General features: G+C 44.8%; 1 protein-coding gene across 1 annotated transcript; it reads right to left on the bottom strand.

Annotated features, from left to right (window-relative positions):
- Nucleotides 1-846: 846 nt before the first annotated feature.
- Nucleotides 847-19,733, bottom strand: TMEM207 (transmembrane protein 207). The gene is made up of 7 exons (XM_009635620.2): nucleotides 19,596-19,733; nucleotides 8,985-9,114; nucleotides 4,892-4,992; nucleotides 2,974-3,011; nucleotides 2,518-2,562; nucleotides 1,938-2,071; nucleotides 847-995 (listed from the first exon to the last, which is right to left on the bottom strand). Exons 1-7 carry the CDS (start codon nucleotides 19,731-19,733, stop codon nucleotides 847-849), a joined length of 735 nt encoding a protein of 244 aa, XP_009633915.2.
- Between the last annotated feature and the right edge of the window lie 8,210 nt (nucleotides 19,734-27,943).

Here is a 27,943-nt window from a genome sequence, read left to right on the forward strand (position 1 = left end):
CTGTCCGCAGTGGTCACCTCAAAGAAAATGGCATTCTTTATCCCAATAAATTTCCATAGCTAAGCACCAAATACCTAACCTCATAGTTCACATCTGTGGGGAATGGGCATGTGGGTCCCGGGCCATTCGAAGCCCGGAGGTCTGCAATGCTAGGGCAAGAGTAGCTGGGGACAGTCACTGTGAAATTAAGAACAGTTTAAATGAGCAAATTCACCTCTTTCATGTTCTGTAGCCAGTTCCTGCCGCTGCCTACTCCCCCCCCCAACCCCATCTCTTGCTTTCCCTCCCCAGCCATAAATTTTCTGCCTTTTGCACTAGACAAATCTGATATGCTGTGCTAAATATTTTAAATGTGGCAAACGATCCTTCATCGCAGAGTGGCATGATTGCATTACAATGTATTAGAACAACATGACTTTGCCAGAGGGTGTTTGTTGGCTCCATGCCGAGTGAAGGAGGCAGCCTAAGTTTGAGAAGTAACTATCAAGTCATTTATCAACATTCAGTCCTAAAAAACACGAGGTTGCACCAGCTCGAGCAGCCTTAGAGAGATAAATCTGGAGGCTGAGCCAGAAACCCCAAATACAGAGAGACCTTTGAGGGAGCTTCTCGAAATCCAGAGCCCTATCAAAATGTCAAGCTGAGCTCCTGTGACAGATTCAACACATGCTTTTGGCATTTATTCTGTTGCATTTTGTCTCCCCTTTTAGGTTCAGATGAAATATGTGCTGCTTTTCAGCCTCTTGGCCAACCTGTGGAAAGGGTTGATTTGATCTCACACTACTGTAGCATAATGGAAGATCTCCAGTGAACGAAGCGGAATCACAGAAAGCCAACACGTGGCATCTAGAGCTTGTTTTCCTTCATAATATCTTCATAGGATGGAGGCAACTCAGTTCCCCCAAGGCTGAACCGTGGGGCAGGAGAAGAAGACATCTCTGCAGTCATGCAGGGGCTCGGACATCCAGAGAATGGGCACTGAGGTGCTTCGCTTGCTGTAAAAAAGCAAAGCCATAACCGTTCAGTAGACAGGCATGAAGAGCGAGCATGAGGGTAAGAGGGGTGAGCCTGGGAGGAGCTGTCAAACCACTTGGAAACAAGAAAAACATGGATGTAATTTCTGAAGCATGGCAGCACAAAGCCTCTCACCACAAACTCCAGATGCAAGAAGTGAGAACAGAGGAATTTGGGTGGGTTTAGGGTGGGTCCTCCCTGCGGAGACACCGTTCATGACCACCCAGAAAGCAGGCATTACCTCCTCTGGGAAAGGCTTACTCTAATGACAGAATTAGCTCTATTCTTCTTGCAGGGACTATTGTCTGGCCCAGCCTGCTGATGCTGCTGGCAATACCCCAGGTCAGTGCTGGGTGCTACACGTAGTCATTAGAGCCCCGTCCTCAAAAGCCTGGGTGCTCCTGGAGGAATGCTGATGGCAGCTACCGTGATGAACAGCACTCACCAAGACAACTCTTTGACAGACCCCAGGGTACATCAGCCAGCCGAGCTGCCTGCTGGGGTGGCTCAAGTAGACCAGTGCGGTCTTGAGAAATTCAGGTCACGTGTTGGAAAGGGCTGCCTGTCCCCAGGCAGTGCCCATGACTGAGCATGTCGGGTAGCTGAGTGCCCCAACACCAAGGACAAGGTCCCACACATCTGCAGCCTTAGCATGACCAAGCCCTGACGAGGCACCCCGGGAGAGCGCTGAGTTCAGCTGAAGGTATGGCTGGGGAAAAGAGGACATGCCTTGCTTAAGCCTCCAGTCCATGGTCTGAACATCCCCCCAGGATGCCCGAGCTGGGACCCCACTCTTCACCAGAAACACAGCACCCGGCTGCAGCTCAGCTCCCACTCAAGCCTGGCGCCCTCTTACTGGGATGGTCCATGGAGAAGCCCACTGGGGCCAGTGGGACCTCGCGGTGGGTAGGGAGAGGACTAACCGCAAAAGGCATCCGAGCTGCTGAGCGCAAAGACAGCCAGGGTGCGTCGGCGGGGAAGGCAGCTCCGCCAGCACTGCAAGCAGCAGCAGATCCCGCAGGACAGGAGCAAGGCCAGGAAAAACAACATCAGGAACCTGAGGCAGAGGCAGCAGGGGAGGAACAGTACCATCACCATCTGCGGGCGGCACCGACAGATGGCTGCCTGTCTTCAAATTAACATATTCATTAACATCTTTTGCAAATAGCTGTTAAATGTTGTGGTTTCCCCATCAGTGTACTGGACATGATCAAAGTCCCCGGAAACCAATGTCTCAGTGCTGAGTCTCAGCGCCAAGTGCTGGCTGGAAATTCAAACATTTTTCCCCAAAATCATTCATCAGTTTTGCCCAGCTCAGTTGTCAGTGTACAGTGAGGAGGATATGGATAAATGATTCCCATTAGTCAGTAAAGACAGAACACAGGGACAGCCCAGGAGCAATACTCTCTAGCTATCAGTCTCTCTTAATGCCTTTCTCTCTGTATATCCATCAAAGAATATTATTTGCCAGTTTTTTCCTTCTAAAACAGATCTGAAACTTACCACACATACCAGCTGCTAAAGTTTTCATCGCTCTGCCTGATGCACCTAACAAGGGAAAAATAAAAGGAACTTTCAGTCCAGTGCGAGGGGACCATCCCAGCTCCAATGCATGTCTACCAACATGAAGAAAAGCATCACCAGCAAGCAGAGGACTGAGAAGTTCTCCTCCATCAAGTGAACCCACTTAAAGTTTCTCTATGTAGATGGGAGCAGATGATGTACGAAGCAGCGTGCAGCTGGTTTGCCTTTGAACACTGGCACCTGCCACCAGTGTTTTTGCAAAAAACCCACAGGGTTGCCAGCCTCCCTTTCCTCATTTGGAAGAAAAACTAAACGTCCCTTTTCTGGAAACCCTGGTTCCACTGCCGTGTCAGTGCGCTGGGCAGGAGCACGGCATCCCCGAAAGAGCCCAGGGTGGGAGCAGCCGCGGGTGAGAAAACGGAGAGCCACACTCACCTCTCGCCAAGCTCACAGTCCGACTCAGAGTCTGCTAACTGAAAACACACGTGTAAATCAGAGAGGGAAGATATGTGTTGGGTTTTTTTTATAATTTTCCAATATAATTACTGATCTTGGAGTGGGAGATCAGAGGGGAAGAGCCATGGGGTGCTGCTGGCTCCTGCAGGGATGAAAACCAGACTTCTCCCTTGAGACGGCAGGGCTGAGCTTTCACCTCTGCGTGTCTCTGGTCTGAGCTAGCCCGCATCCAAACCAGCGGATAACCTCGCAGAGAGCTTACTAAATTCAATAGTTTGCAGATGAAAGCTAGGCCAAGGGGAAAGCATTTCTTTCGATGTGAAAGAGGGAGGGATGAGAGCAGGGAGATACAAGCAGATGTCAGAGACCTGTTTACAGAACTGGGCTTTGCTATTCAGAAATGTCTGCTGAAAATGTCCCGTGACCAAATTTTTGGTCCATAGCTCATTTTCCAGTAGCTAATTGTGAATGTAGCTGTAAATAGGAGCTGTTTTGACCAGACACATGCTCTACCCAGCATTTTCCTGTTTTCGGATAGCAGTGGTGCATCATTCTCAGAGTCAGGTTTCAGGCATCGCAAGTATGTAGACCTGAAACTTGTTTTTCAGGTATATTTTCCACTCTCCGCTCAAGCAAGTTGATTTTTGCAAGCCTTGTTGATTTTAGCCTCAGTTTCAGATTATCTGGGCAAAAAGTAACTGAAGTGGTTCATCAGTATGACTGAATCAAATACAATGCAATTTTTGGCTGACTTGCGTTAGGCGTGTTATAACACTTGCTAAAATTTGCTACAAAAAACTTCAGATCGGGTATAGAATTGCAATACCACTGGGAAGCAGAATGAGCAATATGGAAGAATTTAGATTTATATCTTGGAGAAAACTATTAGAATGTAATTTGTAAATTATTTTACTTTGGATTTGGGGGTTGGACTAGATGACCTCTAGGGGTCCCTTCCAACCCAAAACATTCTATGATTCTATGATTTCTTTCTGCATATGTCCAAAACTTGTAGAGATTTCTGACTTGCTTTGAGTCAAACTGGAAAGCTCTGGTCTCTACTGGAAATTTGTACCAAATACGTATAATTGAGAGATCTCATATTGCATCTCTGATTAACAGGACTTCTTTGTAAGGATTTTGTTGTGCAAAGCTTGTGTCACTGTAAACAGCAAGAAATCACCCCACAAATCTCTGTAACGCGTCTGATCCTGTGCACACACTGCCTTCCAGTCCCTCGTTTCACCAGAGGTCTTTAGCTATAGTAAGTCTCTCACATAAAGCATCATCTATGAAATTTCATGAGCGGTTGAAACCCAAATGAGGAATAGAGAAAAAGACAGAACCTTCAACTCTTCCAGACGTGTCCTTTTAAAACTGAGCTAATTTGCTATGTCACACATGCACCCTGGTGCAGAATATTTTAATTTTGTTTTTGCACTTCAACTGATTATTAGAATAACAGGTCAAAACCAGACAGCCGATTGCTGTGATTACACGTACCCTGAGTATTCTTCATGGCTGAATGACAGCCTCTGGACTCTCTTTTACCATCCTTCAAGCTACCTCGGCAGAGCTACCTTAGCGTAGTTAGACTGCAGCAAAGTGCATCTGCTCTGAGGCAGTGATCTATCAATGCAGCCAACCCCCCCCTGCGCTGCTCAAGACCCATGCTCTTCCATTTCAATACCCATAGACAGAATAAGGGATTGAGGCAGTCACATTTTCTCTGCATTAATTTGAATTGTTGCAAACATTAAATCTTCCCCAAATTCATCAGGTCCTCAAAAAATTCTTCCCCCCAAAATAAAAAGGGCTGATGACTAAATTCTATAAAATCTTACCCCCCCAACAAAATCCCTAAAACCAGCCTGGTCCCAGTGAAGGGTTTGGTTACCTGGAAGAAGGTTAAACACAGAACTCCAGTCCCTGTGATCCATGAAGCAAAACGCAAAGCTCCAGGTCTCTGCATCACTAGCAGGAGAAACGTGGGAAGAGCTTTGTTTGCAGCAGTGTTTTACCCTCTGTAATTTGGAGCTTTTAAAACTTCTGTGCACATTGTGCCTTAAGCCAGAGAACACGTTACCCAATGGCTTCCTGCGCTTCAGAAATCACTGCTAGCCAGGGAACGAATTCAGGTTTGCATGGACACACTCAAACAGCTGCTAGAAGTTAAAGGAACACTAGTTTAAGGTCATCACCTTGCAGTTGTTTCGGTATTTTCATAGCTGTTCACAAATGCCCGTTGCTGAAGCTTAGTTCCATATTAACCCGCGGCTGTATTTAACAGGACCTGCTACAAATAAAGAAACCCTGCAGACCATATTGTGAGGCCATGCTTTCATTACGTGTTGCCTTCAGCTGTGATTCTGGCATTACAGAAAAAGCAGAGCTACCTCCAACCATCTCCTATGCACTGTGCCTACCACCTCAAACGTGCACCAAGGATGAAGGAAACCCTTCCTAGCCCGAGACAAGCAGATGGGCAACTCTACTGCTGGTTTGCAGCTGCCAGGGGTTGGTTCACCAGGAAAATGCATCTGAAAAACCATACATCCCCAATGGTTCTCATAAGGGATGCAAAAATTCATTGCACAATATAAGACCGATTTGATCTTGATGGATACATCCAAATGACATAGTTAAACAGGGGCGGAAGATGGCTTGCACCGTAACTCTGATCACTGCAGGGATGGCTTGCACCGTAGCTCTGATCACTGCGGAATGGATGATCCCAGTTTGTTCGGCAGTCAGTAATAGATTGTCACTGAAGTTTACAACCAGTGGCTGAAACGCACCATTACCTACAGCTCTTCCACATTTAACACAAAGGGTGTTGCCGTGAATATGCTTAGCCGTCACTCAGAAGTTAAGCATTATGTTGTGATGCCATTACTTTAGTAATGATTGACAAAGTTAAGCTGCTCTTGAGATATACCTCTGTGGCTTTGCTTCAACTAAAAGGTCAAGAAGTCTAACCAACTCTGATACACATACTTAACCCAGGTTTGTTATTTATTGTTAAAGTTTTGCATAAACCCAGTCCAAACTCTGGTGTTCTCAAATGTTTACTTTCAGCTCACTGATAATTAAAGGCAAGCCTCTGAAATGATGCCCTCTGAGAAAGCATCTCTCATCATGTTGCTGAGTGCATGTGCTACACAATATAAATGGTCTGAACATGTTGGTGTCCTGGTTCAGACCAATCCTTTTCAATTTTGTTCAACAGTAAATTGCCAAACCAATTTCTTAGCTGTTTCCTTAAAAGAAAAAGCTCCTGCAGTATAAAAATGGGCACAAGCTTGCTGGAAACCTTGTGACTCTTACAATTTCAGGCTTTAAAGAGGTCATCCATCAGTGAACTAATTTCAGATTTCTTCCTCTCACAATTACTTCCCACTCACCAGCACCCAGGATACTTCCAATTTAGAGCTACCAAACTGATCATCCCCAGTATTTTGAGGGGCAGGTAGCAAAATGAGCTGCTGGCACTGAGAAATAATGCACAGCATCTGTTCTGGATCTATTTCTAGAAGAAAAAAAAAGGAAGAATTGAATTGTGTCACTCCTCAGCTTCCTGACCTAAAGGCAAACTTTGAAGTTTTCCGCTGGGTGGTCCCATGCACAGGTTTCAAGAGATGGTCGTAATTTGTGGATCCTGTCCCTGTATTCTTGGTAACGATGTGAGGAGGAGAGAGTTGGCTAAGAGGGGGTCCACAAACAGCCCTGGCTTTTACTTGAGGGGTGATCCTGATACTGAAAAGAGCTGCTGCCTCAGCAGAAAAACTCTCCCTGTCTGCGATCTGATGAGCAGCTTGAATACATGAATATCATAAAGTGCCCCAGCACTTGCTCTAAGCCAGCAGGACCTGACACCAAAAGTGCAGAGGAACTCTGCACTGAAATGCATTGTGGGCTGCGACCACTCCTGCCCGCTGTGACATTGCTGCCTTTGGGGTTCTGCAGTACCGAGAGACTCAGCTTCTGGGTAGCCTTGTGTCTGAGGGTTATCTCCAGTCTGAAGGATTTTTCCAGGCTTTTTGTCATTCCCTCCACGAGAAGATATATACACACATGAAAGGTAACCCCCGCTCCCTCCTCCTCATCCACTTACTGATGAAAAGTTTAGTATCTCTTGCCTCCTCAATCAATTATATCCACCTCATCATTGGACTTGGGAGGCTGCTCTCTGATAGGTGTTAACTCATGGCCATTAGATTAAAAATCTGTTATTTCTTCATCACCTTATGTCGTTGCTAGGTGACAAATGCATCTCCCAGGCAGCGACAGGGACTACACAGCAATTTATGATTGTCCATTATCTCTTCGTGTAAAGTGCCTGGTCCTTTTGATGGGAGGAAGATGTGCAGTTCTAGGGTGATCCAAAGGGTGACTTTTAGAGTTGCCACAGAAACCACTTCTGCTGGGCTTCATGAGAGGGGAGACAGGAAGAATTTGGGAGAAGCTGATTTAACTTGTCAAGCCCAAATGGGCTTGTGTCTGAACTTCAAGAATGGAGCTCGTTCTTGTGTGTATGCATGCTAGAAAAGACAGCCTTTGCTTGCTTGAGTGTAATACAATAATTTTCAGTCATGCTTTTGGTTTAAGCCAACATTTCAGGGAACACCCTGGGGAACTCTGGATTATGGTGGGAGTGGGAGGGAATTTACTGGCAAACAGGAGCCCACACAGAGCCCCTGGCAGCTCATAAGCACAGCTAGCAGTTTAAACTTGTTTAAAGGTCTTCCTTCGCTGCCTTCAGAGCATTTGATGGCTGCTGGGAATGACTTTTGGGAAACAAATCACCTTGCTAATCTCTGACCAGCATCCCAGTAACTGTCCAGAACAGGACTGTGAAAGACTTTTCCAGAAAGCAAGAAGGGAGAGTGGCAGGAGGAGAGGTGGGACAGGCACAGGGAAGGACATAGGACAGGATAGAGAACACAAAGATGTGCTGTTGAAGGGAGACGAGGAAAGGCAGACCAGCCCTGCTCTCTACATTAAGGTCAACTGACAAAAGCTAATTAAACACGTGTTGACTTTTTTATGTCGCAATGTTTTCACATCACCACTGCAATCAATTTTTCCTCCAGTCCAAGTCTGCTGGGAGCTCTCCCTTCCCTACTCAATTTCACCGCTGTAGCTGGCTCAGTCTTTGCTTTTGCAGCTGCATCCTCAGCATCTGGGCTCAGCCAGCCTGCGATCATCCCAGCTGCTGTCATCCCTCCCGGCCTGTCCTGGGAAGACTCCGAGCGCATAAATTCAGTTCAGCCCAAGAGAAGAGCAGGTTAACAGGAAGGACTGCATATTGAGCATTGCCTCTCTGCAAGAGGAGAACTAAAGGAGCTTCAGTCTCACCCTCATGAAATGAAAGATGCAAGGAGCTGCTTCCTCCCTACAAACACGGAGATGAATAAATCCAGTGCCAGGGAGAGCTATTTAAGCTAATGGCCAGTGCTGGCATGGGAACAAATGGGAGCAAACTGGCCATGAATAAATTGAGGCTGGAAATGCAAAGATTCACCCCACATGGAACAGCAAGGTTGTGCAGCAGATTGTCTGTGGGAGGAGCAAGGGTACAAAACCAAACCGCTCCTGGGATGGAAGTCATTGGGCTCTCACAGGGGATGTAACTGCTTCAGTGGGACTTGCTGACCCAGGGAGTCCCTTCCTACCCCATGGAACACACTCCAGTTGGTCCTTAGACCCTCAAACCTGTCTGCATGCACAGAAATCAGCTGAGCGCACCCCAGGCTTGCATGAGCAAGGAAAGATGAACTCTTAAGACAAGCCTTGGTAGAGCTGGCACAGCCTGTTGTCTTTCAAAAGGGTTATAACCAGTTGCTGCTCACTGATGAATACAGCCCTTTGTGAGCCTGTGCGAGGGACGTGCTGCACAGGGGGAAGGAAAGACACCGGGCACTGATTTAAATGAGTGCAAACAAGGATGACATTGTTCTGCTGCATCCTCTCCAGAAGCAAGGCTTTACGGGTCACCCTCAGATCTGAGACAACTGCAGCTACCTCCACTGTTTCGGATGGTCCAGAGCGCCCTTTTGTTTGTCTTGGCATATCAGTAGGGAAAATCCAGCAGAGAATGGGGTCAGTGAAGCTTTTTGCCTAGCAGAAAGCGAAAGGAAAAGGAATGTCCTTTTTGGTTAGTTATTTGTAAAAGGGATTTCTCCTATATGTGTGCATATCCCAGACTGAGAACCACAGAAAACCGTCTTCAATACATTGGTATTCATGAAGCCCAAAAATGCTTAAATCACACATTCACAAGTAGTAAAAACTTTGAAACTATCTAAAGTATAAAGTCCACTGAACTGTTGTGAGAAATTGCTGTGAATTCTCAAAATACCCCTGTTCCAACCCTACAATCAACACCTGAAACAGATACTGCAACAACTAAAATATTGAGCACACATGAAAGAATTTAGGTAGGAGCTTTCTTGCTCTGGAATTCACATGGGGAAGCAACTTTGGGAAGTGCACCTTTTCAGCAAGCATCTTGTGTACAGCTGTGACTCTGGTGCTGGCTCTGCTCTCACCATTAAAACCAGAAAACAGCATGCAGTGTTTTCTGGAGAGCTGTGTTGTGGTGGGGCAATGGGAAGCTGAAAGAATTTAGAAAAGTGTTTGGTGTCATCATGTCATCACCCCAAAATTAAGTTTTGTTTCGAAAACTTCAGTTGGATCCTAAAAAAAGTGCCAAAATAACAGGATTTAGGCTAAGCCTAGCAGTTATTTGGTTTTACAGGAGAATTCAGAGCTCAGAATTACATTGTAAGATCTACGGCACCTCAGGAATAAATGGTAGTTTGGCTTCTCTTATTTCTGGCTTGGACATTAGGACTTGAGATAATTCCCAGCTCTGTCACTGACTTCCTACACAGCCACGAACTATGTATTACAGCCCACCTAGAAAAAGGGTGTAAGAGACCTTTCATCTCAAGCTCTCCAGATAGGCACTGTACCTCCCACAGAGCACGTCAGAAATCAGTTCAGAAGGCTGGATAACCCTCAAGACTTGAGGAACAGAAAAACAGAATTAAGGATAAAGCTGATAAAATTAAAAGCAGCTTGAATAAAGAGAAAGATGAAGTATAGCAGAAATACAGTCAAAGTAATCACCAGCAGCAATTTTCCCCTTTGGTTTTTTAACATGAAATTGAAGCTGATTACAGCTACTTGAGTCCTGAAACCTGCTGCCATTTCTTTGTGCTCAAACAGGTCCTCTTACTTTTAATCAGTTAAAATTGTATTTATGTTTTAATCATTAGAAATTATATTTGGGGGTTAATTCTTTTTCTTAATTTCTCTTCTTTTTTTCGTTACTCTGTTGCCAGGAGCTAAGAAATTACAGTTAAAAAATTAAATGTCTTTTGTATTTTAATCCCTGCAATTTACTTAGCTGCTGGATGTAAAAAGACAAAAGGAGAATAAATTGCTTGAAAGGAGATAGAGGCTTCATTTTTCCCCTGTCTTTGAGTTACTGATATCACATTGGACACCACACGGGAGGTTTTGGCTGAGAAATTAGCATGAGAATATCTGGCACATCCTGAAATGCATTTTCAAGTCAATTTTCCAGGCAGAACCACTCAGCAATGAATGCTAAAATATATTACACTGCTGGTCATTATCAGCCAGCACACGTGCTACCTAGCCAAGAACCCCCCCGGTCCAGGGGTTAGCTCTGCAAGAGGGGCCACATGGGCACAGGGACACATCCCTGTGCCTCGTGCAACACCCAGAGCCCAGGCAAAGGCTCCCAGTGCTGTGCCCTTAAGTGAAGACACCTGCTAACATTTCAGCCTAGTGCTTCCCCAGATTTTCCAAATACCTAGTGACTGTTGCCACAGTTGATTGCTTATAGCATTACCTTGCATCTCCAATTCTTGCCAGTTGCCCTTTATGGGCTTATTTTGAATTGTTGGGGACCTCAGGTGCAGCCCATCCCCTTCCAAGCACCCCCAGCCCACCAGGTTCCAGACATGGAAGAGCAGTGTTCTCAGACCCTCCTTTCTTGCAGGCAGAGTCAGCTCAGGACAGGCTGCAGCCAAACGCCTGCACACCCAGAATTAGGGAGGGCTCACATCAGCGTTTATGGATTCAGGAAACACAGCATCAGCAGGCTGCTTTCTAGCTTTCCTCTTGTGAGAGGTAAAAATCCAAATGCTCTGCCTGGGAACATGGTGAGTTGATGTTTGGGGTGAGATGCTGCGTATCCACCTGCCTTGTGCTCCCCAGGCATGCTGCAGCAGCATAGGTGGGATCAGGGTAGGGATGAGACAGCGAGGCTCCTCTGGGTTTGCTCCCTCCACATCAGCCTCCAGAGCCCAGTAGCATGGCCAGGCTGCCCTCCGGCCACCCAGCTCAGCTCACCTCCTCTCCAGGCCAGTGCCAGGGTGAGAAATGCTGGCTGAAAGACAAGATGGAGAGCTTGCATCCTCCTTGCTGCTCTGCAGGAGTTTGCTGCATGCATAAACAGAGAGAGAGATGGGGGATTCTTCCAGGGCAAATAAGACCACAGAAGAGACATGCTCAACACAGCCCTTTCTCCCCCTCACCTTGAAAACCCCCCACCAGCTTTCCTGATTCACTTAACCTCCCAATTTTATATCTTCCCCTAGCAACATGCCTGAAGAACACACTCCTGTTTTTAAATTCAACATATTCAAACAGCAAGGCTCTGCACACTTCTTTCATTTAACCTGTCCCTTAAAACTCACCTTCATGATTTCTCCCTTGACTCCTGCTTCTGCTCCTCAATTTCCCTCTGGCCAAGCAGCATCATCCTAGCAACATGAATCTTCCCAAGCTCAATTCCTCTCCCTAGACACCTGGCTTACATTCACCAGAAAGCCTTAACTTGCCCTGAAGCAGGTTTTTATAATCCCCCATATCCCACAGGCCTTTGCAGAGCCGTTCTTCAAACAGGTGAGGGTGGTTGTGTAGGACCTATTTAATAGGAAGGGGAAATGATCTCTCCCTGCTTTTGCTCTGATGATAATTTTGCTCTTCCAGGGTAAACTCTAAATGGCTACTTTTGTAAACACCTTCCTTGTATTTGCAGGGTTTGTTTTGGGTTTTGTTTGTACTGTAATAGCACTTAGAGTTGTAGGGTTAGAGGGCTGTATAAATTAAGTCTCCTGATACATATGAGAGTCTGGATGTCAGGAAGATGGTATTCTTTTCCCTTCCACCTGGTCAGCAATCAGCATTAAATATGGATCTGTTTTTCAGACCTCCCCATTCTCATGATGTTATGCCTGTGCCCCTCTCCCTGAGTCTCTCCAGTATGCTACAGACATCAGTTAGCCCCAATCCTGTGAGAGAAGAGGAAAATACTCAGCTTACGTTGCCTCTTGAGATGCTCGGGTGCAGTGTTTGAGTGACAGAACAGAGACTTCCAGGGATGCAGTGGCAGCGCTGGGGCTGGAACCCAGGAGTGCTGAGGTTCAGCTGCATTGTGTTAAGCATCGCAGCTTGCACACCTAAAAGGTGTGCCTGGGGAAAGCTTTCTAGAGGAACATCCTTGGAGTGACAGAGCACTACATTGCAGATGACACCCACCTTGTCTCCTGTGCACAGACCTCATCTTCTTTGAGGTTCCCATCCATGCTCTCATGCTCTCCTTACTCTTGCAAGCTCTGGTGTCAAGGGCAGAAAGAATGGGTCTAATCCTGCAAGACACAGAGTTCCTGCTGCCTGTGGGCAGGGTGGATGGTGTTGGGTCATCCTTGGGGTGAAACCCAGGCAGTGGGCTTCTGCCAGGGAGGATGCTGCAATAGCTACAGCCAGTGTGAGCAGAGTGGGCCCTGAATGGAGCACAACCATCTGTGAATTTACTATTCCTTCTCAAATGCTAATTAGTTATTTACATAAAACTTTGGAACATTTTAATTAGTTGCGTTAATTTAGAATTCACAGAAAGAGAGCTATAAAAGTCTATTATATGGGACGCTTATTCAAATGAAGCTTGAAATGGCACATGGTGATGTACTCGCAAATCTCCTGCCAACACAGTGAGAAAAAAGAGAGGGTGGCCAGGCTTTGAGGGAGGCAGCGGGGAGATTGGCATTTCTGCTGCACTGGGTAAAGAAGTACCCAGTGAGAAGCTGAGAAGCCGGTCCTGGTTAGGGAGATGGTCCTTTCCCACTTGAGGTCTCAGCTGGACAGCCCCAGACTCATATTGTCCCAACGTCACCATATTTGACGTGTTCTCTTCCTCAGGGGAGCATTAACGCTTCTCTCTTTTCTACTGGTCAGCTATTTTTCCTAAATTTACAGGAAGTCACTGTTTGAGTTGATTTGAGACTAAAAATGGTCAGCAGTTTGTGGAGCCAGAGGAATGAGATGGATGCACATCCGTCCATCACTCATATGATCCTGCTGCCCTGTTTCTTTAGGACATTAGGTGATGCAATGCCAGGTGGGCTACAAGCTCCCCTTGGACTGCTTCACAAGTCTTTGCTATTCAGCTGAAGCCCTGGGATGGGCAGCACAAGGCAGCAAACCTCCCTTCTGCTCTGTGCAGGCTGTGGCTGCATGCCCAGACACCGCTCCTCTGCCATCCCGCCTGCGGTTACTGCCTGCGCTGGTGATAAAGGCAAAGTGTGCTGGTCCTGCCTCAGCTGGACCTTTATTCTCAAGGCAGGTGGAGAAAGACTTCCTTTCATCAAGTTCTTCCTTTCATCGGCACTAAATTCATTTAAAGCAAAGCTGCCTCTATGTGGCTGGACTGATAACTCTGTAAATCCATCTGTCTCACGTTGTTACAGAATCTAAATTACACCATCACCATTAATCCCAAGATAGACAAATGACCAAGCAGCTATATAAAATAAGAGACACTCTGCCCCAAGATTTCATCTGGCAGGGAAAATTGTTTTCTGTGTAAAATACAGCACACGTTACCTCCTGAGGTTAAAGACTTGATTCAATAAATCTAGAATTACCCCACATATGCTTTTACTTGGAAACTGTCTTCCTTGAAGGAAGGTAACTTCCAGCATCACACCCAGTTGTGACAGAGCTGCTGTTTGCCTGAAGAGCTTGAGGACAGCATGGAACGAGGGAAAGGCAATGCTATATCCAAAACATTACAGACAGAATCCATGGTGGTGAAATTAAAAGTGAGAAGGAGCCACAAACTCTCCTCTGTTCTGTGACAAAACACTTGTTCTCTTGGGGCTCACAAGAAGTCTAGGAATATTTTTATGTCACTTCCTAAAAATCAACAGAACAGTAGGCACATTGCACTTCTTGGATGACCCATAGTCTGGCGTTTTGCAGGCTGTTGGGCAAATAACGCTAGAAAGACCGTGTTTTCAAATCAGAAAGAAGGGTTTGGCTACATAGACTCCATGGGCATCTATTACTCTGCACAGATACTGGAAAACGTAAGTCATTATTCATAGCAGGGAAACATCACAGAAGACTGTCATGAGAGGCAAGAGGTGACTATCAGGAGCAGATGACCTGTTAATTAGTCTAGGGGTTACACTTGCAGAATAAAAAGCAGGGGTAAGTCCTGCTACAAAATCTGTTAAGAAAAGGAGCAAAGAACATGTTATAAAATTCAGCTCTATGTTGTCTGGGAAAGCAGGTGGACCACTAGGATGGACTGGTTCACCTAGAGGTGAAGTAACTAACCTGGAGGTGGCTGCTTCCATCTCTAATGTCTTTGGCTTCAGAGGAAAGGGTTGGGGCATAGCTCAAGACTGAAATCCCATGGGAGTAGATGTGTTGATTCAGTGGAGGCCAGCCTGGGACTGTGGTTTCAGTCTTTATCAAAGATGAAGAGCCTGAAGATACTTTGAGAATCACTGCCACCATCAAGGCAAACTGGAAATATTCTTTGGGCTAGAATTTGCTTGAGAGCGACAGAAGGAAATGAAGCTAGAAGGCAGTGGCAGCCAACTGGCAGGTAGTTCATGGGTGTCAAATCCTTTAATCCAACCTTTTAAAGCCCATCAAAAGATTTTACAGCCGGTATATAAATGCCCCGTGAAATACAAGGCTGCTGGAAATTATTGAGGACAAGAGCCAAGCACAATTCAGAAAGAAATTGGACATCACTATGGAAAAGGAGAATTTGCAGAACAATGAAGTATTTTTTGGAAAGCCTTTCCATTTTGATGCATAAACTAGATTCACACTAACAGAGGTGCAGAAGAAACATAACTCATAATTACTCTCTTTACTTTCCTCTGGCCATTGTGGGAGCCAGGACAACAGAACTGTGCTCAGCAGAGCAATCCTTATTTCCAATTTTGGGCTTTTGCTGTTTATTCAGAGCTTGCCCATTGACCCATCTTCCTGTCACAAACTGATGAAGTGCACATGTCAGAAGGACTGCCTGTGATATAAAGCAATCAGTGAAAAGGAAAAGGGAACTGGAGGGTATAAAACAAGTGGCTTTCTACTAGTGACTTCACTGTGAAGGAGCTGGAAGTCATGGCAGGGCAGTGGCACATGTCAAGATAGCCCTGAGGAAAGCCATGGAAAGGGTTGGTGAGCTCAGCCCAGAAAAAGCACCTGCAGCCTTGTGTTGGCCTGAGTGTTGATCCCCTTCTCCAAGTATATAAAGACAGGATCCCAGGGCGGGCTCTGAAAGGTAGGCACAGCATCACCTCACTGTGCACACAAGGTCCACCCCAAGCCTCATTCCCACCATCCCCACCCCTCGCTGGTCTGTCTCAGCATTGCCCTACATGAAAGCTGCTGGAGGACCAGCTTGTAGCAGGCAGGGACATGCCGCCTGGCTCCTGTGAGTGGAGCGAGCAGGCTTTCTTTCATCACCAAACATGAATAGGCTTGGTCTCACAGCCTTCCGCGTGCTGGTGTCAAACCATGGTTTTAATTAAACTGAGGAGGAAAGGACTGAGGAGGAATGATAAAATCAGCTTTGGGGTGTGGAGGCTGTGGTTTTGTTTTGTTTATAAGTTCAGTATCTCACGAATGAAGAGAAGTGGAACAGCATGGCAGAAAATGGTGCTGGAGAGCACTGATCCATAGCATCAGGGCCGGGGGTGTTAGGAGACCATGTCCCAGTGCCCAGTGGCTGGCCAGCGCCTCGAGTGATACCCTTGCCATCTCCCAGGCTGGCCAGGTCTCCCCAGGGCTTCAGCCAAGGTGAGAGGAAGAGCTTTAATGAAGGGGTAGATCTTTCCTCACCAGCTGGGAAGGGTAAGTAGATCTAACTTTAGACTTCATCAGAAAATAGTTTTGCAAAGCTTATGTACTCAGGTGATGAACAATTGCACTTGGCAGATAGCAAATGCACATCACATTCCGTAAATCTTTCCTAAAAGGGCATCACAAATTAATCTCTCTGCTGGAGTTCTTCATTTTTTTCGAGCATCATTTATCAGTTTAATTTAACATTACTTCTGTTGCTAAGGAGCCATGTTTGGAAACCTGTACCAAACAGGTGTGAATGCTAATGCCTGGTCATCTCATTGGAAAATATTCAAAAAACCAAGCTGAAGTCTATCCTCTCCAGCCACACTGCACACAGAGACACGGAAATGTTCCCTATTGGATATAATAAGTGTTTATTAGTCAAGACTTGTAACTGTTGGAGAGAATAGCAAAATCACAAAAGGTTCAATACAAGTGATTCGCAAATTAATCTCATTACACCTGAAATTGAACTGCTTGCCATGCTCCTGGCAGAGATACCTCAAGGACGCCAAAATCCCCTGTGCCTCTGCATCGCATTTTGTATCACAACCCTTCTGCTTTGCACAGCCATGCAGTAAGTCTCCATCAGGCCAGTGACGGGAAGGGGGATGTTTACTTAGTGATGTATGAAAAGATGAATAAAACTTCAGGAAATTTTGGGGGGAGAGGGCAGTGAGGGGAGAGCTGTATTGCATTATTGGGTCACTGTCTATTCCAGAAATCCAGAAATTTTGCACATCTTTCAAATCATGAGCATCAAATGAGGGGAAAAAAAAGAAAGGTTCAATGCTGGTTCAAATTTCTGCACATCTGAAAATGTATCTTCATTTCAATTAAATCTTGACCTATTTTTAATCAAAAGAGCCCTCTGTGTCTTGCTACCTCAGAAGGCTGCCATTGCTAGCAGGATGCTGAGATCTCAGGTCCCGGCTCCCTGGGGAGTGATGGAGGCTTTCTTCGGGCAGCGTGGTGCTGCACGCAGGCGGGCCTGCCTCCATGGGACCATGGACTGCATCCCACATGTGTCCAAGTGCCTCTCCTCATGGCCATCACTGCAGGGGAGGGCGAGAGCAGACACAAGGAGTGAAACAACTTTTCTGGTCTTGTACAGCAGGTTCCAGATGTACCAGCAACTGGAACCACGAGAATGAATTAGGACCCTCCAGCTCCCAGCCCATGCACGGCAGAGGCTGGGGCATTGCTCTGAAGCTCACCATGGGGTCACAAAAAGGGACCTGAGCTGTCACTGAAAGGAACAAGATGGAGACACAGGCCATTAATTTTTCTGGATGAGTATTTTCAAAGAAAAAGATAGAGCAATGTTTTGAATAAGCCCTTGCAGCATAAATAATAAATAAGCAATATAATATCTATATACAGACATACACACATATACACATGCATTATGAAGAGCTCTTCTTTAATCATTAATTCCCTTGGGAGTTAGAAAATCACAGCTGAAAGCAATTGCTTGTATGAAGAGATAGACAGAATTTTCTGTTTTTTACTAAGACAATGCTTTTGGGAAAAAAAATAAACAAATGAATGTGGGCCATACTCAATAATTTTGTCTAAAAAAATAACGAAAGAGTTATTTTCAAAAAGTAAGGAAATAAAAAAGTTGATTTTTATATTTGCAATTTCATAAGTTTAATTGTATAACACTATTCTTAAGACCTGATCAATTCAACCCTTGCATAAGGCTTCTAAAAAACTGTGTGTTGCACTGGGAGTGGTTCAGCATGAAACGGAGGCAGGGGGTACTCACCAGAAAAAAAGGCAACCCCTCAAATCTGATTTTAAGTGTTCTTAGACCAATGCTTCCACTTTTCTGATTCATCTTCAAAAGCCAAACAATTCCCAGTTCTCCCATACTCGTGTGTCCAACAACTGGGCAGGTGCCCCATGAGCCAGCAGCTCTGCTTGCTCCTGCCGGTCCCTGCCCTCACCGCTAGCAGCGGTGGACACAGGTAGTTCCACTTCTGCCCCAGCACTTCCACTTGTGTGTTGCATCTTCAAACCACAAGGCATGAATCCTTGAGCAATAATATTTGATCTGATATTGCATAATCTGCTGAGCATACCAGGAAGACCAGAGTAAAGTCTACCAGCAGAATGAGTTTGATGATACTGATTGACTAAAAAAAAAATTATAAAAGAAATTAAATGTTTTCCTCGGGTCTAGGAAGATGAAATGCTCCCTAGCACTTGAAGTGACTTTCAGTCAATATTCCCTGCAGTTTTCCTGGCCTTTTGCAGCATCCTCCTGACTTTATTTCTGATCTTAAACACTGAAGATTTAATCAATCATTGCTCCCCTTGCTCTTGGAATCAAAGCAGTTCAAAGCACTCGTATTTCCTGAATGTCATTAGATCACGGTGATGAAGTAGCTGTGCTTGTATCCTTAATCCAGTGTTTATTACAAAGCAACATAAGATAGAGCTGTCTTTGCGTGATAGCACTTTACCAAGTAAAGCCCCAGACACTGTACCAAACACAACGATGGGAGGAGGAAAGGACAGACCTTCCATATTTCTCTAGGTTAACATTAAGGTTAATGGAAAGAGGACAACAGATTTCTCATGAGTTTTTTCTCTGTGTATTAAACCTTCTCGTGTTGACTGCAAGGCTGGGTGTTCCTTATTTTGTTACAGAAACCAGCAGTAGTTGATTTTATCCGTAGTGCCACCAAATTTTATCTACCTCATGCCTGGAGAGTTGTTTCAGGAAGAGCTGACAGATGCTACCAGCACTAAGAAAAGCACATGCCCTTTGGATATATAACTGAAATGCAAAGGACTCACTGAGCTACTTCCAGAAGTACAAGCACACCTGGCTACAGCAGGAGAGAAAAAGGGAGAGGTCCTCCCTGGGGACTTGCAACAGCTCCTTTCCTCTGCAGGCAGGCACAAGAGGAGGCCTGCGGGATTCACCAGCTCTGCTACACTGGGTGCAGATCCTGCTGCTTTAGGCAAGTCTCTAGCGATCCACCTAGCTTGGGTTTTCACGATCTAGAACAAGCCCCAGCAAGGACTTGAGCGATGGTTGCTCCAAACACCCCGTTCCACGGAGACACAAAACTTCATGATGACAAATGCTGCCTTCTTAGGGCTCATCAGGAGTTAAACTAACAATTATACCTGTCATAAATACCTCCAGGAATGACAAAACTTCACCCTGCATGGTAGTTGTTGAGTTGTTGGCTGTTCATAAATGCATGCTGAATATTTTTTAAAAATAATTCTTAAACTTCAGACTCTTCCCTTCAGGATATTCCCTAGTGACAATTGGTGCTTCAAATTGAAAGGAACAGATTCTTCATTCAACAAATGAAATGCTTGCCAGAATGACATATTAAGAAACCAAACTCTCTGCCCCTCTGCCACCAGGCAGGACCCAGCTTTACCAGCCTGCAGAAGGGACCGTGCTGCTGCCTGGCCGTCAGCGCATCACGCAGAAACTCCCCCTTCGCCACCTTCACTGTGCGCTCCTCACCTGCATCGCCAACAAATACCTCCAGAGTCAACATTTCTGAGGTATCCATGGCCTTTGGGGACTGGACCTGAGCAGAGGTGTCTGCTCAGAGTCACTTGGAGTCCAAACCACACGAATTCTTTCACAAGCAGATGCAAAAACTCTGAGCTGTTTTGCCTCGAACATCTGGAACATTTCTTTTCCTTGGGCAAATAATCAAATAGGAGTTACCCTCGCTATATGTAAAAAAACACTCAGGCTTGTCCTTAATTTGTAGGGTAGTATTTAAGGTTAAACTCATGTTTAAACAACAAGCAATTTTTTTTTCTCTTAATTAAGATTTATACAGGTTTCCATCTGTAGACTAAGCGATGAAGTCCTAATGAGCAGAGAGCCTAATTATGATCATTCTGTAATTGAAATAATGGTGTGCCTCAAAATACGGCTATTATGTTGCCAGATAATGGACTAATGAGCTCCAAAGAAGGACTAACAAAGGTCTGTAAAAGACTCTTGCAGTTCTTATGAGGACATGCCTACTTGCAAACACCTCCATGTAAGTATTCAAACATGGATAATGTGATATATAGCATGACAGGTCCGAAGATGTGTATCAAGGCGTCAGTAATGGCTGAAGTTCAAGAGCATGCCTAAAAGCGATAGAATTATTAATGGAAGATGGAAGAAAATAAGCCAGAGAAGGCTGCGTGAAGTGATGTAGGAAACAGATTAGAAGTATAAAAAGGGAAGTCAGTGGGAGTCAGCACCAGGAAAACAATCAACATCCGCCACAATATTGGTCCCATTGGCTGAAACCAGCTCCCTCCACACTCTGATTGATGAAATACACTTGAATCCGATATTTTTTCTTGCCTAAATGACCAGCTCTAATCATGAGCTCCACACATTGCCGCTTTCTTCATCGTTCAGCTGGTCAGGAAAGAAAAGATAATTACAGAATGTTTGTTTAGTAATTGTCTGGTTCTATTTTGGAGTTTGCTTCTGGTGCTAACGAATGCGACTCCATTATGTCATTTATCATGTGAACAGTCAGGTTGAGGAACATTTTAAATCAGGAACTATTTTGGTTTGCATGAGAAATAACCCCACAGAACAACTGACAGCATGTGTGAGCAGAAAAATTCCATGCCTGAAAATGATAGGTTAGGTGATTTCACTGGATAAAAGCCTTAAGGAAATCTCTTCACCAGCAGAGCAGAGCGTTCATGGGGAAGGCAAAGAGCTGTGGCCCCGTATTTATCCTCATGAGGAAGTCCAGATTGCAAGTTATTTAACTGGCTTCCTAGGAGACATTTGTTTTCTGCTACCTTTTCTTGCCCATTGCAAGGGAGAACTTTTATTTAGATATTGAATGTGCTAAAAATTATACTCTAAACCTGACTTAAGTACAGATGAAATAGGTTGTAATTATATCCCAGGTGTGGCAAAAGCAGGAAAGTGGAGCTAAGGGGAGGCACCAGCCAGACATTACACAGAGATTCATCTCAAAAGCGATGGGGAGTCGCAGCTCTTGTCCAAACAGCTCCCTCCCCATAAACCCACCTTTGCATCAGAAACATTAAGTTCCCCATGTTATACTGTAGCACCAGGTACATGACTTTCCCCTGACTTAAAATGACCCAATGCAATGCACCTCTCCATTGGGGTGGGATCTCACATCTCTTCCCTCTCCTATGAAGGGGCATCATTCTTGGTGAACCCGAACATGGTGATCTGGGCTCAGCTGAGAGAAAGGTGGCTGGGAGCACACAACCATGTGAGAACAAACTGGAAATTTCCTCTAAGAGTATTTTCAACGTCAAAATAATTTGCTAACTGATTGCACAACTGTGGGTTGAGAAACCTGTCTGAAGTGACTGGTCAAAGAAAAAACATCCATTTAATAGGGTGCCCTCGCAGTAATAGTGGAACAGAAGTTGTTTGACAATACTTTGGGTAATATCTTGAAGACTGTAGGTGACTAATAATAGCAGCGCCTTTTTTCCAGAAATATGAAAGTCATAAAAATGATGGTTTAGAGGACCAAAACTATTTATAAACTGAAGAATTCAGTGAAGAGTTTTGACTAAAAAGGAGTAGAGGGGAGAATTTTAATGTGCTTGAAATAGAAGTCAAATTTTAAAGAAAAAAAATGCAAATTTAAAGTATTTTAAATGGTTTTAAAAAAAGTTGAGTGGCTCAAACTTGAAAGGACACTTTTTGTTTCAGATCAGGTGAAGATTTTGTGTTTACCAGGATGAGCAACCTTGCTTTGAAAGGTCCTCTAACTTCAGCCTTCTGAGGATGGTCAGAGGACTTCAGTTCACCCAGGACCTTTCATCCATGCTATGCACAGAGAAATAATAATAGAGAAAAATTTAACCAAAGAAATAATAAAAGTTTCCAGGAGCATTGACTTCCATCATAGGGTTTATTGTTCATTTTCTTTTGGCCGACTACTCTCCTCAGAAATTTCTCTGGCATATTATGAAGACTAAGTGTTAAACCTGGGAGGTCGTTTCACTTGCAGCCTGTCGAGCACATCTTTACATCGCTGGTTAACGACTTGTGAACTTCATTGTCAGATGCTGCTTTGCAACTTTGCATCTCCCAGTTGATGGCTCTCTGCCATGAGCCGAGCAACTGCCGGGGTTCGAGGGTGCCTCTCGCCCTTGTGAAATTCAAGTTCATTCTTTTTCTGCTCCCCTCACTTTCTCCCTGCAAATTTATGACTTGCTAACAAATGCGTTGCTCTTGATTCCCTCCTCTTCAGTGATCTTTAAGATCTCTCATTTCATAAGGAAGAGGCAGGTGGGTGATCCGCTTCCAAAAAAAAAAAAAAGTTTCCATGAGCGTGGCTTGTGTCTCCAGTTTCCGTTGACTTAATTCAGTCTTTTTTTGTCAAATTACATGGCAGTAATTGACTGCCCTAACCAAAGCGTTTTCCTCAAGGTACCCACACTCCTGTGAGAGCTGTAGGTTGTTGTACCCACACACGCAGGCAGCATCCTTTCATCATTCTTCATACAAATTGAATACTTCCTCTGCCGATCTTTACAGCTGTTCTCTGAATACCATCCACAATTAATGAAATATTCCCGTGGCTCACCCATTCCTTAAAAAAGCCTTTGTCCAAGATTGTTATGCCCCAGGAGGCTAATAACATTTATTGCACCTTTGCAAATTTTGGCTCAATCCTTCTTCCTGCTACAGGAAAGAAAACAGTCTTAAGGGCTTCTGGTTTTCCCTTGAAGATACATGTGGAAACCCAGGACTAGAAGTTAGCAGGAGCATCCCTGAGTCCTGCCCTCTGTTTTCACAGAGCTCATGATGACATTTATAATCATACTGATTTCCATTTAAAAATCGACCTGTTAGGCTATTTTACCTTTCCTGCATCTGCCAGGAGGCTGCTCCAGGAACTTTCCTCCCTGGTGCTTCAGGAGGTAGCGATAAAGGGGTGGGGTGGGCCTTTAGCAGAAGGCACCCACATCCGAGCAGCACCATTGCTGTGACACGGTGCCAGCAGGGCCAGCACGTCCCCCTGCTCCTGCCACCGGAGCTGGTCCACTGCAGCTACACGGGGCTGCATTGCGCTGATCTGGCACCCGGGAAATCAATAGCAGTCGGGGTGGGAGGAATTACAGCACGTTCCTTGTAATTGTGCAAATGCAAATTTATTACTCCAAAGTCTTCTCTAATGTAAATCCAGTGAGGTCAATGGAGTTAGAGCAAAACTGGCCATTCTGCTTCGTTTGTTATGCTCATTTTTATAATGATGGATAGCAGCTATTAAGAGAAAGGAACTTTCAAATGCCTGGAAATACACTAACCTGGGAAATGAGCTGCAAGGATGCCAGGAATCATTCTTTGCAGATGGGTATTCTGCCTAACCACAGCGCTCAACATTGCCAAGAACCTCCACCAGCGTGAACTGCTACAGCCCCAGCAGTGCAGCGCTGATTAACAGGAGCAGAGGGCTCTGCCCTTTGGTTAAAACACACCAGCCTGTTACGGAGGAATTCCCAATTTTGGCAAGTAACAGCACCTCCCTACATCAAGGCCTTGCTAACCTGCAGCTGCCCTCTCCAGGGATTGTGTAAGGTTTTCTGCAGTTTCTTGAGTTTGCTCCGAAAATCTTCTCTTGCCTGTGTAACCTTTCTAAGAGTTACACAAAAGGATTGTTTTCCTTAAGAAATCCTTAACTTATGCACAGATAAACCGAGAGTCTAAAGGTTAATGTTGCTTCATCACTGCTGAAGTGAAATCAAAGATTTAAAAGGCCATTCTGAAAAATGATTTTGCATTTTTAGGGGAAAAAGTAAACTGGTATTGATTATAATAATAAGCTTTCGGATTGTGGTAATGGAATTTTTTTCATTCACCAGACCTGATGTTCTCTTTTTTCCATAACCATTGCAGTTCATCATGGGACAGATACTCAGAAAAGCTGGGTTTTGTTCAGAAGAAAAGACTATTGAAAAGATTATTAAAGCATCAAAACATCTGTATGAACTTCTGTCAAGACAGGAAGAGCTTTTACAATTAGGTAGGATAAAAACAGGATGTATTAAGGCTCTTCCTATTTTCTTAATGTCTTTTAAGTGGCTCCATTTGCCCAGGGAATAGAGTGTGTTACTTCAGTGTCTTTTCCCTTGTGCAATGGCATCAGTGAACCATCAGCCAGAGAAGCAAGGTGTCTGAAAGCAACTCCGGAGACCACTCCGTGCAGAGATATCCAGCAGTAAGGAATTGCCGAGATGACCAAGGCTGTATTCAGACTGTCCAGCTTTATCAATCTGCTGACAGCCCATCACTTCTCACTGGCATCAGTGAGCAAGCAAGGTAAGCTGCAGCTAATTAATGCCCAGGCTAGATGCTTTCTTTAAAGGCTGTTCGAGACAGATGCTGGTCATGCCGAACTGAAGCGCCAACCCAGTTTGAGTGTCCCTGCAAAGTCCATGGTCAGGCAATTTATAGAAATTCGCTATGTTTGAACATGTGCAGAAGGATGTTCAGGCATCCTAAACACAAACCGTGTCCAACACATGTGTAATTGTGGGTCAGATACCTGCCAAAAGTTGAAACCTTTGGCAGGATGAGAAGATATTCCCCTCTGTCACTGATTTGAAATAGCTTTAGCTTGTATGAAACACAGACTCGTAGGACTGGAAAATATCTCCAGCCTTAGGCTGTATCAAAACATTTGTGAGAGAGATTTGAATGGACTTAGGTGCAAGTCATGTGAGGTCAAGCTTCCATTTGAGAACCGTTTGCATTAGCAGTCCTACCACCATGGTAGCACAGAGGAAGAGACACTAATGATATTTAGCACATGAACATGGGCAACAGCTATTTGCTACATCCTCAGGAATCAACATAGATGAACTCATAACGAAGCTGTGCTTCTAATCCTTCCTCGCTGTGCAGGGCTTTTATAGAGGTTCACACAACATGCCTCACCAGGAGTGAGATGCTTTGAGATCTAGTTTGGACATAGTCAAGATGGCAAAGAATACGTGATCTGTGGTAGTCAAGCTCACCTGACACAGATACAATTGCAACGCCTCGTGCAGTTTGGTGAATGTGCAGTGCATACCTGTCTGAAAACCAGGCATGCCTGCACAGCCAGGCACAGGTTCCTCGCTGGAAAAAGGTCTCAGCAGAAAATATTCAGCCCTTACACCCATGTGTGGGTAACCTCAGCTTCCTTGACAGAAGCAGATGGGAGGTCCATGTGCTGCTATGTTAGAAATGTCCGTCATTCTCTGGTTTCTTCTATGTCCTGTATCTTAGGTTATCAGGCGTGCTCTTCTCAATGCCAGTTAAAACGTAGGTGTAAAACACAGAAGGCACATTCATTTATAACTACACAGACTATAATTATATGTAGTCTAGGGCTTGTTTCCTGAACTAGGAAGGAGGAAAAATGGGTTAGGTGGGTGTGAGTAAAGTAACAAGCAGGGACATGTCTTTTAGAGGTTATAAAACTACCACGCTATCCCAGTATCAGAAATGCCAAGGCTAAGAACAAACAAATTGGAAAACTGCATGCAAGCTGAGAGTCGGGACAAATACAAGAGAATTGGGAACCGACAAGGGGATAGTAGCAAGTTTCTGATCCAGCCCGGGAACTTAGCGTTGCAAGCAAAAATGGAGGAGAAATATGAGGTCACCACTACAGCTTAGGTGCAGAAAGATAAATGCAATCTTGGGATTACCAGATGAGATATTTCAGTGAGAAATGGGGACTTTAATGTCATTGTATGAAGCATCAGTGAGACCTCCCCCCATTTAATGCTGTAACTACTTTTGGTCATCCATATGCACTTTAAGATTAATTGAAGCCAGAGCAGATGGAGGGAAGAGGTCTGAGGTGAACTGGGAGTCATTTAGGAATGAAGACTGAAAAGCCAGTTCTGTGTAGCTCCGGGGCAAAAGGAGGCAAGAACCATCTCCATGAGAATACCTCAGTAAGGAGCAGCGAGCAAACCAGCCTCTGAAATGAGAGCCGATGCTGGTGCCAGAACACGTGGGAATAAACTGGAGATGGAAATGACACAAAGGTTCCTGACATCAGGGACATGGGCAGTCTAGGAGAATCTCTCAGAAGGAGTAAGCAGGCAGAAAACACAAACTGTTTTTAAGTTGGAGCATGGTCCTTTCATGAAAAGGACGATAAAACAACATTGTGCCTGAATGGCAGAGAGCTGGGCTGTATGATCCAGGCTCCTCCTGTGTGTCTAGCTCTAAACTGGCTAACGGGAATAGAAGAGCAGCAAACCGAGGCCTTTGGCCACTTGTTACTGGAGATCTGTGGAATATTTTCGCAGCAGTTGCAATGCCAGCAGCTCCAGTGTCCTGGCTAAACACCAACACATTCCTCTGCTATTTAAGTCCCCCCTGTGGTTTCACTTAGTAATGCTACTCTTTGCTCCCTGCCCCAAAATTGTGGCACAATGCTGCTTTTTTGTGCTTAAAAAATGTTTTCTATTTACTGAATTGCTCTTCAAACTGTAGTATAATTCACTCTAGGGTGTAACTGTGTTACATTTTAACCTGCACAGAAATAGCATGTGCAAGAGTGGAGAGAGCATGGGAGAAAAATAGCAATACAAAAATAATCCTTATGATAGCACCAAGCCCAAGAGAGCAATATTACCCTTATTTTACAGTAGGGAATTGCTGATTCTTTTAATCTATAAGCGAAAAGAGTCTGAAACCTTTCCCTTGAAAGCACAACAAGCAGGTGTGGTTTGGGGCTTTGCTATCAGCTGTAGCCTCAAAACAATCTCTGGAAAATTGGACTTGAACTTTAATTCATGAGCCTTTCAATGAAGTCTAAGGTTGAATTCAGGCTTTCCGTCACAGAAATCAGAGAAAATGAATGACACTGGCCTAAAGACCCTAATTTGTGCTGGTGGAGGCAGGCTAGGATTTCGGAACAGTATGAATTTCCCAGGGTGTATGTGTCGATGCCTTTTAACCTGCATTACTAGTATTGCAACAGTGCCTGGATCCTCCCAAACAAGAATAATGACGTGTCCTATCCGAGATCTGTATCTATGGATGGCAGATATTACGTAGAACAAGGTATCTTTATTATTATTATTTAATTCTTATAACAATCACCGGAGCAACTGAGCTACTCCCACAGCTGCATTAAATATCTCGACTAAAATATGCAATCCTTTTGTTATTTCATCTTCTGTGAGAAAAGTGGACTGTCGTGTTTCAAAAGAAGATTTTAAGCACATATTTCTCTAAGTATGTTGAAAAATACAGCTCACAAAATGTGCCTTGCTATTCCAGTTTTGCCTTTATTCAGTAATGCAGCCGAGTGCACAGAAACCTAAAGTAGCTCTAGACAAGGTAGCTTGGATCCTGGAGCTGTGCAGGTAACATGGAGCAAAACACGGAGTAACCTGCCCTAAGAGTGGGGTAAATAACTCTCCATAGAGCTCTGCCTTGGAAAGTTACTTGCAATACTTGGATAGATTTGGGTTAGAGGTGGCTCGAGTAGAGCTGACTCCAAGCACAAGCCAAGTAGGCAGATTTTCAAGGGCATTCACCACCAGGACAAGAAAGCTGCTGAGATAAGAAACTTTCTGCCTAATTTTTGCTGTGCCAGAGCCCTGGGAAGGGAAAGGGAGAGAGGTGCAGGAGGAAATGCTATTTATGCCAGAGCAGCAGGAACAGCACTGGACTCCCATTGCAGCTCCTTCACACCCTGTGGCACAGCCAGGCCACAGCTGCTCTTCCTTGGGGTGGGGAGAACTT

Source organism: Egretta garzetta, unplaced genomic scaffold, assembly GCF_000687185.1.
Source record: "Egretta garzetta isolate BGI_Z169 unplaced genomic scaffold, ASM68718v1 scaffold333, whole genome shotgun sequence".
In the NCBI taxonomy this organism is placed as follows: Eukaryota; Metazoa; Chordata; class Aves; order Pelecaniformes; family Ardeidae; genus Egretta; species Egretta garzetta.

Excerpts from the sequence above, each read along its gene's own strand:
- TMEM207 (XM_009635620.2), bottom strand. The coding sequence starts at position 19,733 with ATGGATACCTCAGAAATGTTGACTCTGGAGGTATTTGTTGGCGATGCA. Across the intron at positions 9,115-19,595 it reads ACGGTCCCTTCTGCAGGCTG|GCAAAAAGCTTCACTGACCC; the intron begins GTAAAGCTGGGT and ends GCTTTCTGCTAG. Across the intron at positions 996-1,937 it reads CAGCTCGGATGCCTTTTGCG|CAAGCGAAGCACCTCAGTGC; the intron begins GTTAGTCCTCTC and ends GCTTTTTTACAG.